We start from the raw sequence: 22,497 nt of genomic DNA on the forward strand, positions 1-22,497 counted from the left end.
TTTTTACACCTTAGTTCCGATAAATTTCTGAAGATATAAGTCAATTCCATGCAATATCGTATTTTATTTTTACGTTTTGGTTAGAACTAAATAAACTTTATTCGATGAAATTTTTTTTAACCATTTTGGATGCAATATGAAAAGAAAAACAACAATTCGAATCAATGTATACTGAATTTTCTTTTTCTTTTGATGAAATCAAGTAAAAATAAACACTTTTTATTAAAAATAAAATCAGACCTTTTTCATATTTTTATGACATTAATTTATAACATAGAGATTATGACAAGCGATTTTGATGATATCAATCGCTATACCCCTCAGTATCATACGCTAGGTCCTCTTCTTCCAAAAATGACTCAATACCATCATCATCGACATTTGGATAGTCGCATCGGGTGCATGTTATAAAGGCAATTCCAGTATTTTCACCTGTACATTCGCACGATTGACATGGACTTGGAACAGCCGTGTTTGCAACACGCTTTGCAAACACATCGGAGAATTTTTTAATCAACGATATGCGATTATTTGGCTTTAGTTTGTTGGCTGTAAATATGGTGCCATTCGTTTCAATTGCCCAAACGATACAGCCGAGCGTATTTTTTGGCAAAATAATTTCGGTCCGTAATTCTTTGTTGCCATTCGATTCTTTAAGATAATTATTCGTATACGCATGCCCACTGTCAAAGCCAAAGATTTTATTTTCATTTCGTGGCTTCTTTGTTTCGAAATTGCCATTCATTAATATGTGCAAATTGATATTGTGCTCCAAGAGGAATTGCAAAACTGATGAATAATCAAACTATTTTTAAAAGAAGAAGAACAAATAATTTCGATTAGTTTTTCTTTTAAAATAAAAACAAAAAAAAATATATCTCTTTGTCACTCACATGCATGCCAGAAGCGTTGCAATTAGAACATGGCATTAGAATGAATGTCTTCGATGCGCCAGGTCGGAAAACGAGCTCCGAAGCGACTTTGATGGCACGAGAAATATCACTGGAATTGCTATTGCCGGTTTTAATATGGTCAAAGTGATGCCGAATCTTTTGGCTATCGGTGAAAATGTCATTGTTATACACGATGCTGTGCGGATGTTCGAATGCTCCTTCACCACCGAATGCAACGACGGCATATCTAAAATTTCAAAGTACAAAAATGATTAAAATTGAACTCTCAACGAAATTTATGATTTTGACTTACCTAACATTAGAAAGGCCAACATCATTGAATGATTTTTCCAAGCTTGAGATAACGGTGGCCAAACTTTTCTTGACGGGTAAGTTTTGATTACATGATTTGGCTTCGACAATGAAAACAACATCAGTTGTTTGTGGTACTGCTGCTCCGGACAACTCAAATATGTTTCCTTCAGCAACATACGATCCGTTTATTAAATTACAACTATTATTGAAAATATAGTAGAAATTAGTTCACGAATGAAAACGGTAAAAATTTGTGTAAACTCACTGTAAACAAATTTCCGGAACTCTAAGTGGAATGTTTTCACCATTACAACTTTCCATATATGCTAATGCAACAGCACAGGCTCCCTTTTGCGCTGGATGATCATTATGCGTGAAATTTGTAATTGAATTCGATCCCATATCCAAGCACATATCGTAGAATGGTCTTGAGTCGATGGTCGGGAAACAATTGGCAAATGGTGACACTTTGCTGAGGAAATATGTATCACAAAGATTCAAAAGTTCATTTGAAATAACATGATTGGCATTATCGTTCAATTCATGTTTGCAATTTTCAATTTGTCCGCCATGGTTTATTGCCCAGCTCTGTGTAAATTCAGTGGTATCGTTGGTGATTATGTGTTTGGATGTTAAGAAATCGTCATAGATTTCATTGTTGAGTGTACCAAAGATGCCTGCAGTCTTGCCATAGTACCATCCGCTAACTTCAAACCAACAGAAATCAAACTGAAGATTACAATTAAGTTCGTATCCATTTTTCGATCGAATTATCAAAATATCCCAATCACGATAGATGATTGTGTCTCCAATTTGAAGGGGCAGTGCTGTCGTTGAATTTCGATTGATTCTTATATTTGCTCCGATTAAGTCAACATCAATAACATTGCCATCGCTTACAATGGCCAATTTTCGTGTGGATAAGAGTTTGTTATTGTATCGTAGAATCGACGGTTCTTGAGTTAGTGTGAAATTGAAATCAACGAAATCATTGGCAAGCACATATGAACATTTATCGGGTTTCTGGTTGTTCTCAATATACGCATATTTGTGATTGAGCGAAATGAAGCGCTTATCAAATGTCAAATAGTGTCTCGAACCAATCAAAAGTGATCGTGCTTTAAATGGTGGCAGCCAAACGTACGGATTGATATAGTATTCAATAGCGTCAATTGACACCAACGAAATGTTAACACCGTTGAATAGCCGGAATACTTTGGTCAACATTTGCAATTCGGAAATTTCTTCAAAAATCGGCGTTTCGTTGAATGCATGCCAACTCATTGGTAATTTTTGCTCAAGCTTCATCAAACCGGCATTCGGATCGAATATAAAATTCGTTTTGGCCTCACGATATTTATCATCCATTTGCAATGCAGTCTGTTCGTATGAAGTGACTTTATTTAAAACAATTTGCCACAATAGCTGCAACCTTTTGTCTAATTGAAATTCCTCGGCGAACCATGCAACTTTCGCTTGCCATTCGTCGATTCGGGTGATCATAAAGTGAACCAATTCTTGTTCTCTCAACTTTTTGATTTCATCAATTAGTTCATTCATCAGTTTTTGTAATTCTTTTCCAAATGGCACCACCTTAAAATATTTTTCTCGCAAGAAAACCGATGCAAGCGCTGAATATTTTTTGATATTTGTAATTGCATCGTTTGTTTGAATGTCACGATAAACTGTATCCAAATCTCGCATGAACTTTGTTACTGTATCGAAATATGGTGATTTCACCAAATCGTTGGTGTGTTTGTGCAAAAATTCGAAAATCTCCTGACTTATGTCCCACAATAAACTTTCAAAATAATGCACGAACCGCATGGCCATCGGTTGAATACGTTCTAACATTCCGCGCCAGTAAGTCATTAGCAAATCACTGAAACTATTCCAGATATTTTGCACATACTTGATAAACGAGAGGTGCAAGTCTTTTATGAAACGATCATATTTGTATATTGCCTTCTCAACGATTGATGAAACATAGCTCATTGCCTCACCGTGGAATATTCGATTAAGTGTGTCAATCGTGTTTTTGTATGTCGTTTTTATCGTTTCAATTAACCACATTATACTCTTTCGTAAAGCTAGGCCGGAATCACCAAGAACATGCCAAATTTCCTTTAAAATTTTCGGCACAGAACCAATATGATTTCGAATGGCCAATTCATCGAGTACCGTGAGAGTAAAGTTGACCATTGTTTTGATGTAAAAATCGTTTGCTTCATAAGATTGATTCAAAAGATTACGGAATTCTTCAATGTCTTCACCGATTACAGTCAAGCCGCTAAATGTAAAATAGATGCAGTTAATACCACAAAAAAAGAAGAAAATATATGTATAGATTCTGACACACCTTATGTCATCAATGAATTCATCGGCAAATGGTCGTGCGTTTGACCAAATATCGGCAACCGTTTCATTTGCTTCTAAATACAATGTTTTGATCCAAAAATCCACATTTTCCGAGAATGAATCGTACATTTGTGTTGTAAGTTTTCTGAAACCATCCTATCGATTGAAAATAAACAATCCATCAATTAAAAATATCAACTAAACAAGAAAAAAAAGGTCGATTTGAAACAATTACCTTGAGATCGGCTCTCAATTTAGGTCGCCAAATCAATTGACTGGTAATTAGTCGAGAATGGTTCATACGCAAATAATAAGCAGCATCAACGATACGAATATCTTCATAATCACGCCACAAATCAAATGATGCGCTTCTTGCATCCGGAATAATTCCAAGCATTCTTAAATTTTGCGATGCGTCCGGTGTAAAGTTAGCATCTAATTTAACGACTCTTTCATCAACGTCAATAAAGAAATGTGCGGTTGTATTTACATCTGGACTATCCAAATATACTCCATTCAATGTATAAACGGGAAATTCTCCGTTTGCTCTTGTCCAAACGTAAAATGTTTTGTGCGGTGTTTCTTTATGATAACGAATATCATTTTGTGGAATGTCAATGCCAGCATTCAAAAGGCCCTCTTGCAATGGTAAATAGCCTCGTTTGTATCGGCCAAAATTGTTCGTTTCATAAACACCAGATTTGGCTGTAACCGAACCCAATGCATACAAATCGAATTTGGATTGTTCATGTAAACCAAGCACTTGTATCGAATAATTTCGATGGTTATGCATTTGTGTTGAGTCCGTAACTCCACCCTCAAGCGTTAACAAATGTTCGGGATTTTCATGATAGTCGACCGTTAATTTGCCATGAATTAGATCAATGTTATTTCGATAGTAATTTGCATTGAATGTTACATCTTTACGGAATGATGGATGTTTGACGACAAGCAAAATGGTCTGATTACATTTGTCAAACATTTGTAACGGTTCATTGCGCCAAGTCAATGCTGCATTTATTACTTTCTCTTCGTTCTCTGTCACTTCTTCATTATCGTTCGTTTCTTCGGATGATTTATAGTAATTGTAATCATCGTATCCAGTATCGAGAGATTTTGTTTTTGCCTTTGTCCATTTGAATGCCAAATCTGAATCGAAGACATCATCAGTTATTGAATACCAACCGCTTGTGGAGAGATTTCGTTTTGGATACTGCAAACTAACGCTAAACTTTTGTGAATCTTTCGTTGATGTTGTTAAATTTGTCAACATAAAATCGTATGCAATCCACATATCCGACGAGAGTAGTACTTTTAGTTTTTGATTCAGAGTTGTGTCATGTGAATCGTAATCAGATGTTATGATAATCGTTCGATTTGGATGAATTGCGACAATTTTATATGCTTGACCAGTATCGCTTGTGTGCACATGCAATTCACCGGTGATATTAAATCGATTGCTATCCTTTAATTCATACAATTCAACACGTTTCATATCGAAATATGGTGAATCCGCAATTTGATATTGCATTTCATGTACGTATGCTATTCCAGCCGGATAGAATGTATTATCCAATGAAATTTCTGTGCTTTCTTTCGAATAACCAGCACGTGACTCTGCGTTGCACGTATATGTTCCATCCAAAACTTTATCGGTGTTGTAAATTACATTACAATGACCAGTTGTCAATGTTTTTAACTCTTCGAGATCGTACTGGATTTTGGCCGTGTGACGCGATGCCAATGGAACTTCCATATTGATTTCACCCTGATGATTACGATTCAAGTTTTTCGAACTGAATGTCGATTGCATATCAAAGTAGGCAAAATCGGATGGCCATGCCGTTTTGATGTATCGACGTGATGATCCACTAAAGCCACAAAAAATAAAAATATGAAAGAAAAAAAAAACATTAAAACTGTGAATATTGGAAAGAATGTGCACAGTTTTTTTCTTACCCTTGAGTGGTGTAGTTCAATTCCGTTCGTATCCAAGTTACATTCGGGAATGGTGTTACACATTTAACGAACCCTCTTACATTTGACATGGTCGCGAATTCAATATGGGTGCTGGCGATTTCACGACTTGACGGGAAGTTTATATTTGCACTGCAATTTAAAAAAAAATGGAAAAATGTGAAATAATCTTCTTTTTTTCTATTCTTGTTAGTTTACTTTAAAATTTGATGAACTTTATCGTTGTCATAGAATCCAGTTGCTCGAACTGTTTCTTCTTTGTAGTACGGCGTTTTCACTCTTGCCGATACTTCGCGTCGTATACCTTTACGTAGCATTTGTAAATTGCTTTCGAATGTTTTGTTTAATGTATTGGTACCCCACTGAGCGTGCAATAGTGTTTGTAAATCCATTAAATTTCGATATTGTGCACGTGATACAAATCGTTTTTTCTCTTTATCCGATTCGTATTTCGTTTCAACTAAAACATCCCGAATGGGCGATTCCATAATATTACCACGATAGCTGCCACCGAATCGATAAATATCATCAACTGGTGCCGGAAGACGAATCGAAAAGCTTCCACTCACATCCGTTTTGCTAAGCAATATCACCGAACCGTCGGTTTGCAAATTCATTTTTGAGTCAACATCAACGTGACCGGCATAGCTGAGACGTTGATTCGTTTTACCCGGATTACCATATTTTATGCCAACTTTCAATGTTCTTACACCGACTTCATTTTCCGATTTAAAATCAAAAACTCCTTCCATATTCTCCAACAAAATGAAGGTCCATTTGGAAATGAGATGCCCATGCCCCAAACTAAAGTCGTAGAAAAGATGAACAAAACCAGAATGTGGTTTCGTTGAAACACTGCCGTTGATATTGAAGTTATCGATTCCAAACGACCGCAATGGAGTGACCAAAGAAAACTCACCCGCCAATTTTCCATCGTTCTCTGGTTTCACAGACGATTTAAATGTACAGCGATTCATATCGAGTCGTTTCGAAAGGAAACCGGGCGATGCATCAATTGTTGTTAAGATGTTCCAATTCACTTTGCTAAAGATTGAGATGACACTGTTCACTTCGAAGAATTTTTCAAATTCAGATATTCGAACATTGATCGTCTTTTGATGTTCGTTTCTCTTTTGGCTTAAAGAATACGTAACAAATGTGATTGCATCACGTGCAACTGGCCGCAATCGAAGATCCAAACTGACCGGAATGTTGGCATTGAATTCAACTGTTCCATTCACATTGTAGATTTCATAGTTCTGTGTCAATCTACCGGTGACCAAATATTGATTTTTCTGTGAAATCTGACGTAAAATCGTTGACATTGTAATATTTGCAAAGCTTGGCATTGGAGTTTGTAACTCAAAAGTGGCATGCTCGCCACGTTTTTTTGCACTCAAGTGGAATGCAATACCTCGTCTTGACAGTGTATTCAAATTTAAGTCTAATAACACCATAAAGTTTGTTGAACGATTCAATACCATTGATGATTCGAAAAATGTAATTGGAAATGAATTTGTGGATGCTTTGGTATTGAGTTTTATGAAATTTGGTTCGGTGTTCCAAGTATTTTCGATGCGACAAAAAGTTCGATCATAATAATCTTCATCGAAACCAAAGATCAATGTATTTTCTGAATCAGAAAGATCTTGCTTGAAAATCACTTTGAGCTCATAATGTGGTATAGCCAGAGAGGCTAAGGCCAATCCAGCTTTTAGGTCGATGAAATTTGTATCGCTCTCCAAGTCACCCGCCAATGATATGTATGTGTCCATTGCACGACCCGAAACGTTTGCCTTGTAAGTTGACTCACCGGATTCAATACCAACGGCTACACCAACACGTGGCAATATTTCAAACGGGAGGAACATATTCAATTGAATGTCATGAGTTTTTATATCAACATCAAGCACTTTCGTGTAATTTGAATTGAAACCCAATTCAACCCAGTTTGTACTGTTGATGTTCTTGTAGAATAATTCTAGCGCTGATACATAAAAATGACCGAATTTCGCACTGTGTAAGTAGAGGAACTCAACTTCTTTGAATGCATTGAAAGGTGTTGTCATTTGCAAGGAGTTTCGAATGTGCATCAAATCAGGGAAATACAAATGATCGTTGAGCACAACATTTCCAGCCGGTAGATTCAATGAGCTTCGAATTATGTAGTATTCTTCATCAATGTCTTCAATATCCAAGAATCCAGAAACTGTTGGCCACATAATTGTATTCAGTTCCATGTGACCCGTTAAATTCCAGTCATCTGCGCACAAATTGAAAAGAGAAATGTTTCAGTGGAATTTTTTACTTTAAAAAATCAAACTTTCTTCAAGAACCAGAGCTGTTATGGGCACCGCGGAAGTGCGGTCATTTTCTCTTTTCTATATCCAGATGTGGCATTTGAAAATTCATATGGTGCCAATAACAGCTCTGTCAAGAACAGTTCACTACCATCTTACCATCTTCATCGCTGTCATCCTCTTCCGCATCATCGTCGTCGTCTTCGCTTGAATCAACCTCCGGTACAAAGTACTGTGAGAATTTATCAAAATCATCGGACAATCGTGATTTAAATGGCAAAGAGTGTTCGACCTTTGGCAAATTGATCAATTTCTGTTTTGGTTTACCATTGACAATTATTCCCAATTTCTTTTGTGCAAATTTCAGCATAATTTCCATATCGAATACAGATTTTCGAATGTATTTCACCACCAAACTGCTCTCTTCAAATCGATCAAGTGGTGTATAGACTTTCCATGAATATTCAAAATCTTCGAGTGATGTCTTTCGCGAAACGCCCACATAACCGAGCACAAATTTATTTAATCCACCTCGAAAATCGACCATATCCGGTCCCAACTTTCCGATTAGCATTATTTTCTTGAAACTATCAATTGATGCATCCAAACTTAGAATAATCGGTGCTTCTAAATTGAGGATGACATCAAAGTTGCTGATTGATTCCACGGCGAATTTAACTTCGATACCAAGTGCTCCGTTCGGAGCTCGAACTTCGGCAACAAAATGACGTTTTCGATTAATCAATCCCAAACGGCTAATAATATTTCGATATTTTTCAATGGGCGTTGTAATATTTACAGTCAACATACAATCTGTCACCTTTTTCACCGTTCCATCAACGGCCAAAGTAAATTTCTTTGCCTCCAACTCAAACTCGGCAGCACCTTTCAGTGCTTTGGTTGAGCTCAAGGTAAATTTGGTAGCCAAAGAGCCTTTGGAATAACCTTTTAGAGGTGTTTGCATCATCATCGATCCGGAAATATTACTGTAAAAATCATTCGATTGTAATTGCCATATTGATTTTATTGCAAAGATATTTGGTTTTTGCTCCTGTGCAGCATGATGGATTAAAATGTCTGTTATGTAATGGAGTTTATCCTGATGATGTTTGAATGCAGCATTGATTGTTGGCACCTGTTTCACCGTACTGTTCACAAGTAATTTGGCTTCGCATCGAATTTTCGGATCATCGAACTCAAAATCAGTCAATGCACCCAAAACAAATTGTTGACTTTCAGCCCAAAGTATCGTTGCATTGCTCGACAGAAGATTCTTTGCTTGATATAGTTGAGCATTCAGCTGATTGGTTTGCCAACCAACAAATGGAGTCTTTAAACGTGCATCTATCCAAAAATGACGAATGGGATCATAAATTGCGCCTGAATCGAATGACAAGTGAACGGTTTCATTTGATTGCCAACCGAGACTCACATTTCCGCTATATGTTGGACCAGGAATGGCCAAATCAAATGAACCGCTAAACGTTCGAGCAGGATAGGAAATTGTGAATCCACCATCGTATGTTTTGTATTTCGGAGTGTTGAAATCAGCATTTAAAAATAGCTACAATCAAACATATTCCAAGAAAAAAATTTGATTTCAATTAAATTCACGAAAGGTTTTACACAAAAACGAATCTCACCTCTTGCGTTGGATCACGATTCGAATCCCAGCTGATTTTCACTTCGAATTCTTTCTTTTTTGGCGTTGATTGACCGCCGATGATTAAGCGAATCTCCCGAACACTATAAATATAGATAACATTGCACCAATTAATTATTGAAAAGAATTAAATCGAAAGAAAATGTCAAAAAATAAAATTATTCACCGGTCAATGTGTAAATCAATCGAAAGTTTTCTAAAGTTTTCATCGCTCAGCCGAGCACTAACCCAGTAGCTTCGCTCCAAGATTTTCAATTCACCGTAAATACTTTGTTCATAAAAGCTAACATGATTGTGACCGATTACTAGTGCATATGGATTTTCGCCATAATCAACGTTTGTTTCAATTCGCATTATCGTTTCGTTTAATTGGTATCGCCCCAAAATTGTTGTTTCATTAAAATGTGGACTTTTTACCAACAATTTCAATTGATGACTTGACTCTTGTGTTGTACTTTTATCATCATAGGTGCCATAAATGGACACAGTGTGACCCGTGAACCAAGTACCTTGAACATTTATCTGTGTGTTATTGGAATAGAAATATTTTTATTAGCAAAAAATCCAATCTAAAAGTTCGCTGTGAAATGTGTTGAACTCACGTCATATTGCAATCGTTTGGTTCGTTCAATTGCTTGAAATTTAGCTGTACACGAATTAAATCCAGGAATTGATACGTTCAAATAAAAATCAATGTTTCGTGTATAGATTGACGGTAGCATTGCTGATAGAACTATCGTGGCTTCCTTTCCTTCGGCATATCGAAACAGCAGCATTATATTGTGTAACGGTCCCCGTTTCATTTTTGTATTGTATCTATAATATAATGAAAAATTGAATTATTAACGAATAATTGATTCAAAACCATGTTATATAAGTTACTTACTTGACCATGAACTTATAATTAATTTTCGATATGGGTCGTGTAATTTCAATTGTGAAATTTGTACGTGAGTTGAACTCTTTGTCATCGGGTTCGGTTTTAATCAATGCTAAACGTATGCCCAAATCATATCGTGGATCGATAAAATCAACTGCATTATTTACATTCAATCCGAGTTCAATATGACCAAGAACGCGTTTGTAATTGACATTTGCTTTGAAATTGTATTTTTGATATGCGGTCGTATTCCATTTGGCCGAGCCAACAAGTGATGTTCGATAACCATCGTGCATACCCTCGACTTCACTTTCAAAATCGATAATTTCTTGTTTGCTTTCCATAAATTTGTAGTTCACTAACAGTCTTGTGGATATTTTACTCTCTGTCGTTGTTATGTAACCGGTCATGCTTGCTTTGAACTGTTTCGTTACAAATTCCAAATTCGGATCGTATTGCATAATTTTATTTTTTCCGAATTTTTTCACCGTACCCGATAAACGAGCAATCTGGTCATTATTTATGGCCAACAAAAATCGCGGATGATAAATCCAACCATGCACGATTACTGTTCGATTCATGCCCATTTCGAGTGCAAAACTTTTTCTGCCATCAAATAATAAGTTGGCTTCAACTAATTTTTCATCGGCGGTATTCTTATACGATGCAGTTGCTGAGTGTGTTGTATTTCCATTTTCAAATTTCATATTTAGACTATAATTGTCCGGTTCTTTTGTTATATTCGCGCTAAATATGCGCAATATATCTGTGTTTGGAGTTTGAAATGTAAATGTTCCACTCGATCGATCACCGGGTGCATCAATCCATTTGTATTCAATTGAAAAGACTTTTGCACTCACATCGGCTTTGTCAATATGAACTTCAATGTCTATAGGGCCACACAACAACAAACTCGGCAACGTTCGTTCACTTTTGCTGACATCAGGCAAACTGTAGTCGCTGCACACTTTTAAACCAACCGCTCGTTCCACAACCGGATAGGTACAAGTTGAGTTCTCATACCGCTTTGCAATTCCCATTTGACGGATTTCATGTTCATGTTGTAATACAATCAATTCACTGCGAGCACTGATAATATCATTTCGATCTTGAGGCAATTTAAATTGTAGTGACACATCATTTTTACCATCAACTTTAAGTTTTGCTTCGACCGATGAACTCGAGTATAAATTTGATTTAACACGTATACCCGATATTCCATAGAAATAATCGGATTGCATCGTTCCGATAACATCCAACGATACACTGGGTTTTAGTTTGCCATTTATTGAAAAGTTCGGATTGTTCCAGAATCTATCGCCTTGCAATGATCCCATTGCACGTAAATCAATCGATGATGCACCATATGCATGCAAAGCCAACGGAAAACCAGATGTTAATGGCACTTCGTATGAGACATCAAGAAATACGCCTGATTTTGTGTAGATAACCTCTTTGCCCGACAACAATTGCTTCAAGTAATTCATTGGATTTAAATCGTTGAAAAGACTGTATACTTCACGTAAATCTTCCAATGATTTGTATTTTATGTCATTTCCAAACATCTTCAAACCAAAAGCAGCACGAGGACTATTCATGTTATATCTAAATGACAAAACAAATTGAAAAAAAAAGACATTGAAATAAATAGACTAAACAAAAAGAAATCGACAGCAGGCAATTAAAGAGAAAAAGCAATTACTTGATGTCATAGTTGAGCTCTTTTACATCATTTTGGAGATGGGTGGCAGAATCAGTTTTTGGTTTATCCGAATCTACATTTTCCAACTCGTATTCCTCTTCATTTGTTGTTGGTGTTTTTTGCTGCTTTTCACTGTCTCGACGAAATCTTAAATTCATTTTATCTACATATTCGGCTGAGAAACGGAAATAAATTCCATTAATAAGATTTTTTGTTTAAATTGTTGCTTTTTGCTCTGAATCTATGTCAATATCATTTAACACTGATAGCATACCTTTATAGGGTGAAATTTTCTCTTTGATATATTCCTTAACCATTTCAACATTGTCTGAGAATCCCTTTGTACTTAATGCACCTTCAAATTAATACAAATCATTTTTATTTTGTGTGTTTTTTTTTTTAAATATTAGATTTTACCTTTTGGTCCGAAAATTCCTTCAATCATGTGCTCAAAACCTTGCATATAAGCCGAAACTTCGAAAATATTAATCGATTCTCCAAATAAATCAACGGTAAAATTATATGTAAGAGATCGTGGCATATACGAATCGGTGCCAAAAATTAAATTCGATTCGCTGCTCAATCCAACATTGTATTCATCAAAGAAAAGACTATGTTCAAAGTTATGTGAAAACTTTCGGAAGTCGAGCCGATATTTTTTCCCCAAATCATCATCTTGAAGAAGGCCTTGCGCAGCAACACGAACGGGTGACGCTGATTTGGCCAAATTCTTTAAATGTGACCACACAAATGAACCGACTTGATTTACTTCTTCGTTTTGAAGAATGTCTTTGATTTGTTTAACAGTTAAATAGTCTGGACATCTCATAGTTTCCAAGTATGCAGCAATTCTAATTTCAGAATTCATTGTAGTTCGTTGGAATGTATCCAAAAAGTAATCACGATTCTTTTCGCAGTCAGTGCGTCGATGTGCTGCCACCACATTTAATCGAATTTCGGTTGGAATTTCGTTGCTTTCAATGTATTCGCGCATTTGGTATCGGAACGATTTTGACATGTAACCGATGTTTCCAATACCACGCAGTAAAATTATCGCCTATGTATTTTCAATGGTTAAAACAATTCGAATTATAACAAAATACACACAAAACTTTTCATTTGATATTTTCAAATCGAAAAGTGTTCCGATGTAGGTATTTTCTCCCCCTTTAAAAGAAATACACAACAATTATAAATAAGATGAAGAAACTGACCTTTTCTCGATTTGCTCGCACCAACAGATTCTTTTTCATTTCTTCACGTAATTGTGTTTCCAAGAAATCAATGTATTTCTTTACTTCAGCTTTTTCATCACAATCATGATGGTTGCGACAGTATGTATGGACAACAGCAGTTGTTGAAAGTATGTATATTGCTTCCGTATTGTTTATTTCTTGTTCCAAAACGGTAAAAAGAGCTTTTAACATTTGTTCGTCTGGCCTGTAAAATGTGATAAACCCATTAAAAATCATAATTAATTACATAATTTAGTTTCATACTTTTTATCGCAACTACAGTCGTCTTATTAATAAATAATATATCAAATAACGAAGTTCAATTACCTGGGAAGGAATGAAATTGATGTCAACCATTTTTGAACAACATCGTTGCTAATGGACTTTTTAATTATTTCTTGTGCCATCATCTCAACGGACGCTGTACTCCCAATGTACGGCAAACTCTCGAGAATATGATTTCTACAACAGCAAAAACAAACGAGTTAAAAAAAATTATGACCCCATGCAATTACTTTCGATTTTACAATGTGCCTATTGCATCGAGAGTGAGAGAAAGAGAGAGAATTAATTAAACGAACACAAACTCACTTTCCGTTATCATTATTATTGCAAATGCTCTCGGCACGCGAAAAAAGCTGATGAAGTGCCGCGGTTGAAAGTAGCCGTGCATTTTGCAAGAACTTCGAGTATACATCAATGAATTGTCGTTTTATATCAGGGAAACCAAACCTAGAGAAAGAAACCATTGTCATTATTATTGCTGCGGGAATATTCTTCGTTTTTTTTTTCTTTTGCAAAAACCATACTTGCACATTTGTTGCAGTAGTTGGCGTGCCTTTTTAATTTCACCGGTTGTATGCTTTGGTGTTGGATAGTGATTAAATAAAAGTTTTTCGCGTTTCTTAATGGCATTTTCCTTATCGGTGGTGGACTCTTCAACTCTGTACTGTAATTCCTCTGACAGTACTAAACTAATGGTGGATGTAGTTACTGCACCACTGCCACTATTTGAAAATGGCACAAACTGATGACGTTCATAGCAACTTACAGCTTGGTATAAATTATGGTCGAGAGTTATCTGCAAATGCAATTGAAAATTCATTATTACCCTGAAATAAGTGCGATGCATATGCGAAAAATGCTGAATTTACATTGCAATAACTTGTCGATTGCAGTACTGGCCATACAGAATACTGTTTTCGAAAGTCGTACGGTGTCGTTTGTAGAATTGAATTCGTTTTGTAACGATTAATACACGATGTGATATCTTTACGCTTTTGTATTAAAAGGCTGGTGTTCGATGGACCATCGACCATGTACTGCACATTACAATGTCCAGATATATCCGTTTCCAATGTTTTGTAGTCGATGTCGAATCGTTTCATTGAATTTTGGAATGACGATAAGATGCCTCGCTTGAAATTTATGACCCAATTTGGTTCGTCCATTTCGGGGCATAATTCGTCGATGATGCCGTCATGGAATGAGAATCTAGCATTTTTTAATCATTAGTGAAGATTGAAACTGAGACAATTTTCATGTTTATGGAGAATTAGTAATACATGTATTCAAATCAGATGAAATTACTATTATCTCACGTTTCTATTGTTCTTCAAACATTTACCTCAAATCATTTTTTTGTATGTCAGCCGAAAATGCATATGATTTGGTATGTAAGTTATCCAATTTTATTGAATCATCATCTATACCATTTGCCTCTTCTTCAATTGGACGCTCTCTTAATTTCACGTCAATGACTTTCAGAGTTCCCTCGCATTTCTTTGGGAATGTCAATTCAACCGTTGCCGAAACATAAATATTCGACGTATTTTGACCACTGCCATCAAACTCCGATCGGACATGTGAATTATAGTCGTAGATATAACGAATATTTTGCGAGTAATTAAATTTTGTATTCTCCAATTCACATTGCGGTCGACCGCAAATATTTGGGTCTTTCAGTGGATCTAATAACATAGAGAGTTATAGTAATATTATATTTAATAGTGATATGCGGTTTAAAATGGTTTTATTTTTGGAAGGTTTGAATTGAATTGAAAATAAACATACTTGCTCGTTCACCCAAACAGCCAGTAAATATTATGGCAACGATTAAACCGATGCTGATTGCATCCATTTTATTAAAGTATTTTCTTATCATCACTGTTTTGTGTATAGTTTGTGCTATTTACACGCATACGTCAATGCGTTTAATCACTTTTTCTTTAAATTGAATAATGTATAGTCATTTAATTTGTGCACCAATCACATCGAACAAATCAATGAACTTCGTACTATATTTTTTTTGTATGTTTGAATGCATATTTCATTCCGTTTACGTTATTGCTGTTTTTTCATTCAGCTTATCTTGGTAAGTTCCCTGAAAAAAATAAAATAAAAATATGTTTGTTCACAAACAGTACAAAAACAAACTTCCGTTCAAACTGAAAACTCTGCCAACTTTTATCATCATGTCATTGGCTAACACTGGTTTTTCACTCATTTATTCACTTTTGAACCTGGAAGACAAATGTGTTTGGAACTGATGTCGTGGCAACATACGATACTGCTATTCATTTTAAAATGCCATAAAAACATATCAGCCGCTCGAGCGTATATCATTGTGGCTTGTGACTAATCAAAACATAGATAGAGCACTGATGTTTACAATTTAATGCTTTCATTTTTTTTTATTGTCAAGCATTTTGGTTGAGCATCATCATCTGAGTGTATTCTCTGAATCTTTGAGTGTTGTATTTCTTTGTACTCAAATCCTTGCACTTTAGACACGATTATTCCAATTGAGATGAGCACAAATTCCATTCAATTTCAATTTCACGACAGGAAATTGGCAATTTGTGTGTAAACCTTATCATTTGATGGGGTCACAAGTCAATTCGACCAGAATTGATGAAAAAGAATAAACACAATTGCGTTGAGGTTTTGATTGACTAATTTCATTTTCAGTTAGAAACTAAAAGTTTGGTAAACTTAATTGACAAAAAACTACAATAAATTGAAATTCGTTTTTAAAAAGTTTCACAATTTTTTTTACATTCACACTCAAAACTTTTTCGAATTAATTTTAAAATTATAAATTGATTTTTCAAGCTTAAATTTCTGTTCAGTTAATCCTACCCAGCTTCATAGTAAACCACCGATTCCGAATAGATATTTTCGTTTTGCGACTCAAATGCGAACTGAATTCAAAATAATTCTCGAATATGGATGCTAGTGATCGTTCAAGACTGTAGGTTCTTATCAGTTTGAAAAAAAAATGGTCAAAGGGCAATTTGTAATCAATGTCCAAATGGTTTGGTAGTAAGTTGAAATCATTCTATGGTGGTTGCACTATCATTGTGAGACAAATGGCTAACAATGCATTGAAGTATGTTGCTTTTTGTTATGACCTGGTTCCATAAGCTGGAACACAACGACATTTCTTTTCTTAAAATATTTTCAAAACAAATAAGAAGAATTCTACTTATCTCAGTCAGTAATGTGTTGCTTCTCCGATAATTTCGCCGAGAAAAAAAAATACATATAGAGTGTACTTACGCATGATTATGTGAATGGTTCGTGCTGCAGCAAATATAAATATCATATCGTATCCGTTTCGTCTCTATCCAAAGTTATAATATGTTTTTTTTTTTCAAATTCAAAATAAAAATAAACAAAGACAAGCATTGAGATTTATATATATGTTTTTATTGGGAAAATTTAACTCTCGTATTTTTTCCGTTCTTGTTTATTTGGTGTTTAACTCACAGTATATATTCATTTATGTGACATATTATTTTATTTCTAAATTGTATATGGTTTTTAGTATGTAAAGGCTCATTTTGATTGGATTTGAATAAAAACTCGACTTCTATTTTAGCCCATTCATATTAATCCTGAATCTTCAAATTTTCCAAAACAGATTGCTTGTGCCTTGTATTTTAATGTGTAAATAAAAAAAAAAATAGCGAAGTGTATTGCTACTGCGGGGCCGATGGTCATTTGTAAGTACCATTGGGTTAAACAATTAAAGTACATATTTTTACGAGTATTTTCATCTCTTCATCATTTTGAATGCCATCTACGTAAGCTACTCGGTATGGATTTTTTTTAACATAAAATTTCGTTCAGTTAGCACTATCGTATAGGGATCGATACAAAAATGGCACTGAATTTAAGGATGATTCCCTAAGTACAACACATTTTGTTTTATTTCCTTTACACGGGGAAGACATCAAATTCGATGAAATGTATATCATGAAATTTTATTATTGGCATTGCATTTCGCGAATGATGGAATAATTAAAATTGACTTGAAATCAAATTCTATTGGTATGACGTTAAATATTGGTTAAATCTATGGATTAAATACGTTGTGTGTGTGTATGTCTTTTATGCACTCCTTTCTTCTACCTTTCAGATAATGCATTATAATTATCATTCAGATAATGCATTATCTGCATGGGTCACATTGTTGTCACATTTGTTTGTTTAAAATTTATAAAAATGCTTATGTCATAATTACGTAAAAAAAATCAATTGTAAAATAATTAAAACGAATTTACAGCATCTCATCGTGCTGGAGAATTCCATAAAAGGCTGCAAGGATCGTGCGTTTTTCATTCGGTCGTCGGGATTATTATTGGTAAAATGAATAAATATAATGTCACAACTAAATACTAACAATATTTTATTTTATCCGGAACAATACATTTCCATATTATATCTTTATCTTGCAATACATCGTTACAATATATCGTTTTCCGTACGACAAATAATCGTTGTCAATCATTTGTTTTTAGTTGATAAATCAATTATTTGAGTGCTCATAAGTGTTGCTGTTAAAAAATCCCGCTATAACTAACAAATTTTTCAAAGCACATTTATCATAATGATTCGTTATCGCTGACACCCAGCACACTAATTTCTAGTATTACTAACTTAAAAAAAATCCATTATCACAATCTCAATTATAGTCTCTACTCGGTTATTCTAATTTTTCGGTCAGGTTCTTTTACTCTCTCTCTCTCTCACTCATACTTCTTGTCTTTTACAATCGAAACAAATACATCATGCAGATTTTTCGTTTTATTTTTCAGGAACACTTCTGATTTCTAGGCATTGAATTTTGTGTTTTAAGCATTTCAATTAATTTGAGGTTCAAACACTCCTCTATATACAATCATCATACATGACATTTTTATCTGAATAAAATTTTGCGGAAGTTTTCCAAGAAAGCGGACGAATTCCCGGAGTAGATAAGACGAAAAAAATGGTTGGTATGCAGAATTTTTCAAAGAATATTTTATTATTTCAAATTAAAACTGACATCTGATATTTTTATTATGCAGTATGCTGTTTGATGTGAGTATTAAGGGTAAAATTGCATATTTCGAAGTGTTTCTGCCGCATATTCTAATTAAGTATATTCAGGCATATTTGGTGGCACATTCAAAGTAGTATGCTTACAAATTTTTATCACCTATAAAAGATCTTGATAGAGATATGAAGGTATGAACTAACTGCTAATATCCATTTCGAATTGCATTTTATTATGTGACTATAAATGCAGCAATAATAACTCAAAACTGAGTCATAATGAAATTGCCATTCGTGTCGATAGTTTGCCTCATTTAATTTGTAATTTTTGTCAAAATGCTTTATATCAGTTCCTAGTTCAATTATTAAAATTATATGATATTTGAAATTAAAGCGTGCAAGTGGCCGAATGGAACTGAAAATGTCGTTCTAAAAAGAATAGGAATGGGTCGTTGCATTCATTTGCAATTCGGCTACAATCCACAACACATGGAAATCGATTTTTGTGTGATGCAATAAAAATAGATGTTTTTTTTTTCATTGAAAATCTGGTTCAAATGGCTATACACACATGCACCGTATGAACAAAAGAGCCTTCATGGAAAAATGAATTGACTCGGCGTTGAAAATGCCACCAAGGACAAAAAAGTCCAAATGGGTGGAAAATGACGATCGATAAATTCATAAACGAACACAAGAATGTGTATTAAATAATTACATTTCCCAGTGATTCGTTCTGATAGACATGTGATAGAACCGAACCATACATTCTTAAACATGTACGTACATTCAAGTAGACAGAATAAAGTCGAATGAAACGATGGCCTGTTTTTTCTCATGAAATCAGAACGTAAACAAACAACAACAATATATATAAAATTCATCTTGACAATTAAATTTTCAAATCGAATATCGCATCGGACATATCGATATAGACAATAAACAATTTTTAATCATTTTCATTCTCAACGGTATTGCTATCAATTCAATGGAATATTGTGCCTTTAAATACAAGCAGTACAAGCAGCAGTGGTATTTATATCCACTCGACAACTGATTTGATTTTATAGCCACAAATACCGATCAATAAAAGCATTCATTTCTGATGTCATACTCATGTCCTATTTTATACAATCAAATGATGCATTAATTTCCGTACCAGCTTATATCGCATATAAGAATCTATCGATTTGAAAAGTATTGCCGTTTATATATTAATGTTGAATATACCAGCATTTAGGTACTTTCACGTAAATCTGGGTATTCAAAGATTCATTGAAGAATTTTTTCTTCTTCTGTTCCAATTAAAATTGTAATAGTCTATGGTTTGCTCGCCTTCCCGGCTTACCATTATATCCCACATACTTAATTTACCGAATGGTTTCATTTAAAAATAATAGTGTTTTCAGATCTATTACAAATCAAGCGTATATATTATAAATCACCATTGTGAAGATGTGTCCATGTTTTAGTATAATACAATGAATAGTAATAGTACCATTCATTCTTCTTCGATAATAGCATTATTTCATTCAAGACGGAATTTGAGTGGCACACAATTTGGATTTGATTGCAAAATGTTCTTTTCCGCACAGTGTTCATTTGTTCATGTTCAATGGCCGGTTTACGTTGACGCTAATTCGACGGAAAGTTGGAAAATGATTATTAACCATTGGTCAATTCATTTTCAATAAACGCTTTGGAATTTGAAAATTGGCGAGAAAAATTGATTGTACCGAATCTCATTGTTTGCTGTAATTCAAACTCATGCATTTGTTCAACAGATAGAGTCAATTAGGGCTATTTCACCAAGGTTTGATCGGGGAAAATGAAAAAAATGTGGAAAAACCGTAATCACACGGTTTATGTCATTCTCAATTGTTTGTTATTGAAACATCGACAATTATTGGTTTGTATCAAAGCGATTAATTTACAACACCATCGAGTTTTTGCGTTGTTCTGAATTCCGTCAACTTGGCCAAAAACACTTGTAACAAACGACATTCTAGCTTGTAATTGGAATAAGATTAGATAAAAATAGCACAAACACCGCATGTGCATGTGAATAAAAGAGTCGACAAAAAAATAAAAGTAGCGAAATAACTGCTCGATAACACCGTACAACCGTATGACTAATGCCGAATTATAATAGACTCTGTTGAATGTTTCATATGAATCGTTGAGGATGAAAAACAAGTATGGGAAACGTAAAAATAACAATGAAACTTAGAAGAATTCCCCGAATGAAATGAGTCGAAGAAAACCATTCAATAAAAATGAACCTTAATTTTTTTTTCAATGTGCATTAAAAACTATTTCATGGCTCTCTTCTATTGGAACTTTTTTTTCGACTCACATCAATGAAATCATATTTGAAGGTTTCAATTTTTTTCAATTTTTTTTCCAGTTTCAGATTTTTGTGAACATTTTGTATGAATCATTTTAATTTAATTTTTTTAAAAACAGCAATAATGACAAATGATTTGGCCCATCGAATAGGTGCAAAGTAAAGAGTTTTTCATTATAAGTACGTACTTACCTTCATTCCCGAGTAATTAATGTGCTCATAAAATATGTGCCATTTGAAAATATTTTTATCTTCATAAAATGCTTACCGTCTTACAACACGTTTTACCTATTATTTATTTATTATTATTATTATTTTTTGGTTTGTAAAGTGATTGTCAGAAAAAACTCTTTCATTTTTACTCCAAACTTACAAAAAATGTTTTATTGATTGTTAAAAACAAATACAAAAATTTATTCTGCATCCATTTCTTCGTCGTCGGTTGATTGTCTACTAGCTAATGCGTAATCTTGTTTGGGTTTAGTTGTATATTTCAACGTTCGATAAAAATTATGATATTCTTGCGGAATATACTGCAATAATGATTGCAAATCATCGAATTTCTCTTTCGAAATTGGTCGACCTCCTTTGTACAGTAACCCAAATCTTGTTGTGCGATAAACATTTGATGTTCCTTTTTTAAACAACGATATTGATTTGAATAGCGCTGATCCATATTCTTTTATATATAACATATTTGGTTCCCGTTTTTTATAAAGTATATTTTGAATTTTTGACCAATTGACCTTATTTCCATCAACTGTCTTCTTTCTATTTGTTATTTTTTTTTTCAGCTTTTGAACGGAGAAAAAATCTTTTCGAAGCATTTTAATTACTTTGAATTTTGGATCTTTCTTTTTTGCATTTTTTATTACGTTATACCAATGTTGAGGAACGAATATTTCATTGGTTCGTTTCTTTTCTTTTTCTATTAAGCCAAAGCAGCGGTCACAGCTATTAAAACTGTGACCACTGACAAAAAAATCTTTGCTCAATTGATTGCAATTGATCGGAATGACTTATTATACTTTTCAACATCAACGCAATATTGATATTCCGATTTTGACAAAAACAGCTGTCACTGTAAAGAATTATGTGAAGTGTATCGTTGGGAACAAATTGCTTCATATGTCGATAGATACACGATGCGACCTCTTGAGATCCTCTTGAGGCTACGCATTCACACCATACGTACATGTATGCCATCTTTTCACATTCATTATAAATGCACAAGTTGTACACCCAAAGTTGTCTTCTATAATATGCTGTATTGGTAGTCAAATGTGGTGTTTCGAGAGCTCTTTCTAAGTCAAAAGTTAAAACTAATGTCTTGTTCTTGGGATTTTTAGCATATATTAAAGTGTCTTCGAAATCTTTTTTTGAGTTTCTCGCAATCATCAAATGCTTTTCTTTTTCAATCAAAAGCTTTTCTTCCACCGAGGCATTATTTTCAGATTCTATTTTGGCATTAAATTTGTCACATGTATTGCAAGTGTCAATTTTTA

At 34.3% G+C, this 22,497-nt stretch overlaps 1 protein-coding gene across 1 annotated transcript; it reads right to left on the reverse strand.

Moving 5' to 3' along the window:
* Nucleotides 1-49: 49 nt before the first annotated feature.
* Nucleotides 50-16,502, reverse strand: LOC116340854. The gene is made up of 24 exons (XM_031767569.1): nucleotides 16,465-16,502; nucleotides 15,397-15,706; nucleotides 14,951-15,293; nucleotides 14,478-14,817; nucleotides 14,133-14,404; nucleotides 13,915-14,055; nucleotides 13,651-13,785; nucleotides 13,303-13,528; nucleotides 12,506-13,145; nucleotides 12,363-12,443; nucleotides 12,089-12,263; nucleotides 10,393-11,991; nucleotides 10,109-10,322; nucleotides 9,673-10,028; nucleotides 9,487-9,589; nucleotides 8,003-9,407; nucleotides 5,742-7,806; nucleotides 5,526-5,675; nucleotides 3,802-5,437; nucleotides 3,568-3,722; nucleotides 1,474-3,498; nucleotides 1,207-1,407; nucleotides 894-1,140; nucleotides 50-805 (listed from the first exon to the last, which is right to left on the reverse strand). Exons 2-24 carry the CDS (start codon nucleotides 15,485-15,487, stop codon nucleotides 305-307), a joined length of 13,101 nt encoding a protein of 4,366 aa, XP_031623429.1. The 5' UTR covers nucleotides 15,488-15,706; nucleotides 16,465-16,502; the 3' UTR covers nucleotides 50-304.
* Nucleotides 16,503-22,497: the final 5,995 nt, after the last annotated feature.

Source organism: Contarinia nasturtii, unplaced genomic scaffold (assembly GCF_009176525.2).
Source record: "Contarinia nasturtii isolate CC-2019 unplaced genomic scaffold, AAFC_CNas_1.1 Cnas_scaffold_695, whole genome shotgun sequence".
Classification (NCBI taxonomy): Eukaryota; Metazoa; Arthropoda; class Insecta; order Diptera; family Cecidomyiidae; genus Contarinia; species Contarinia nasturtii.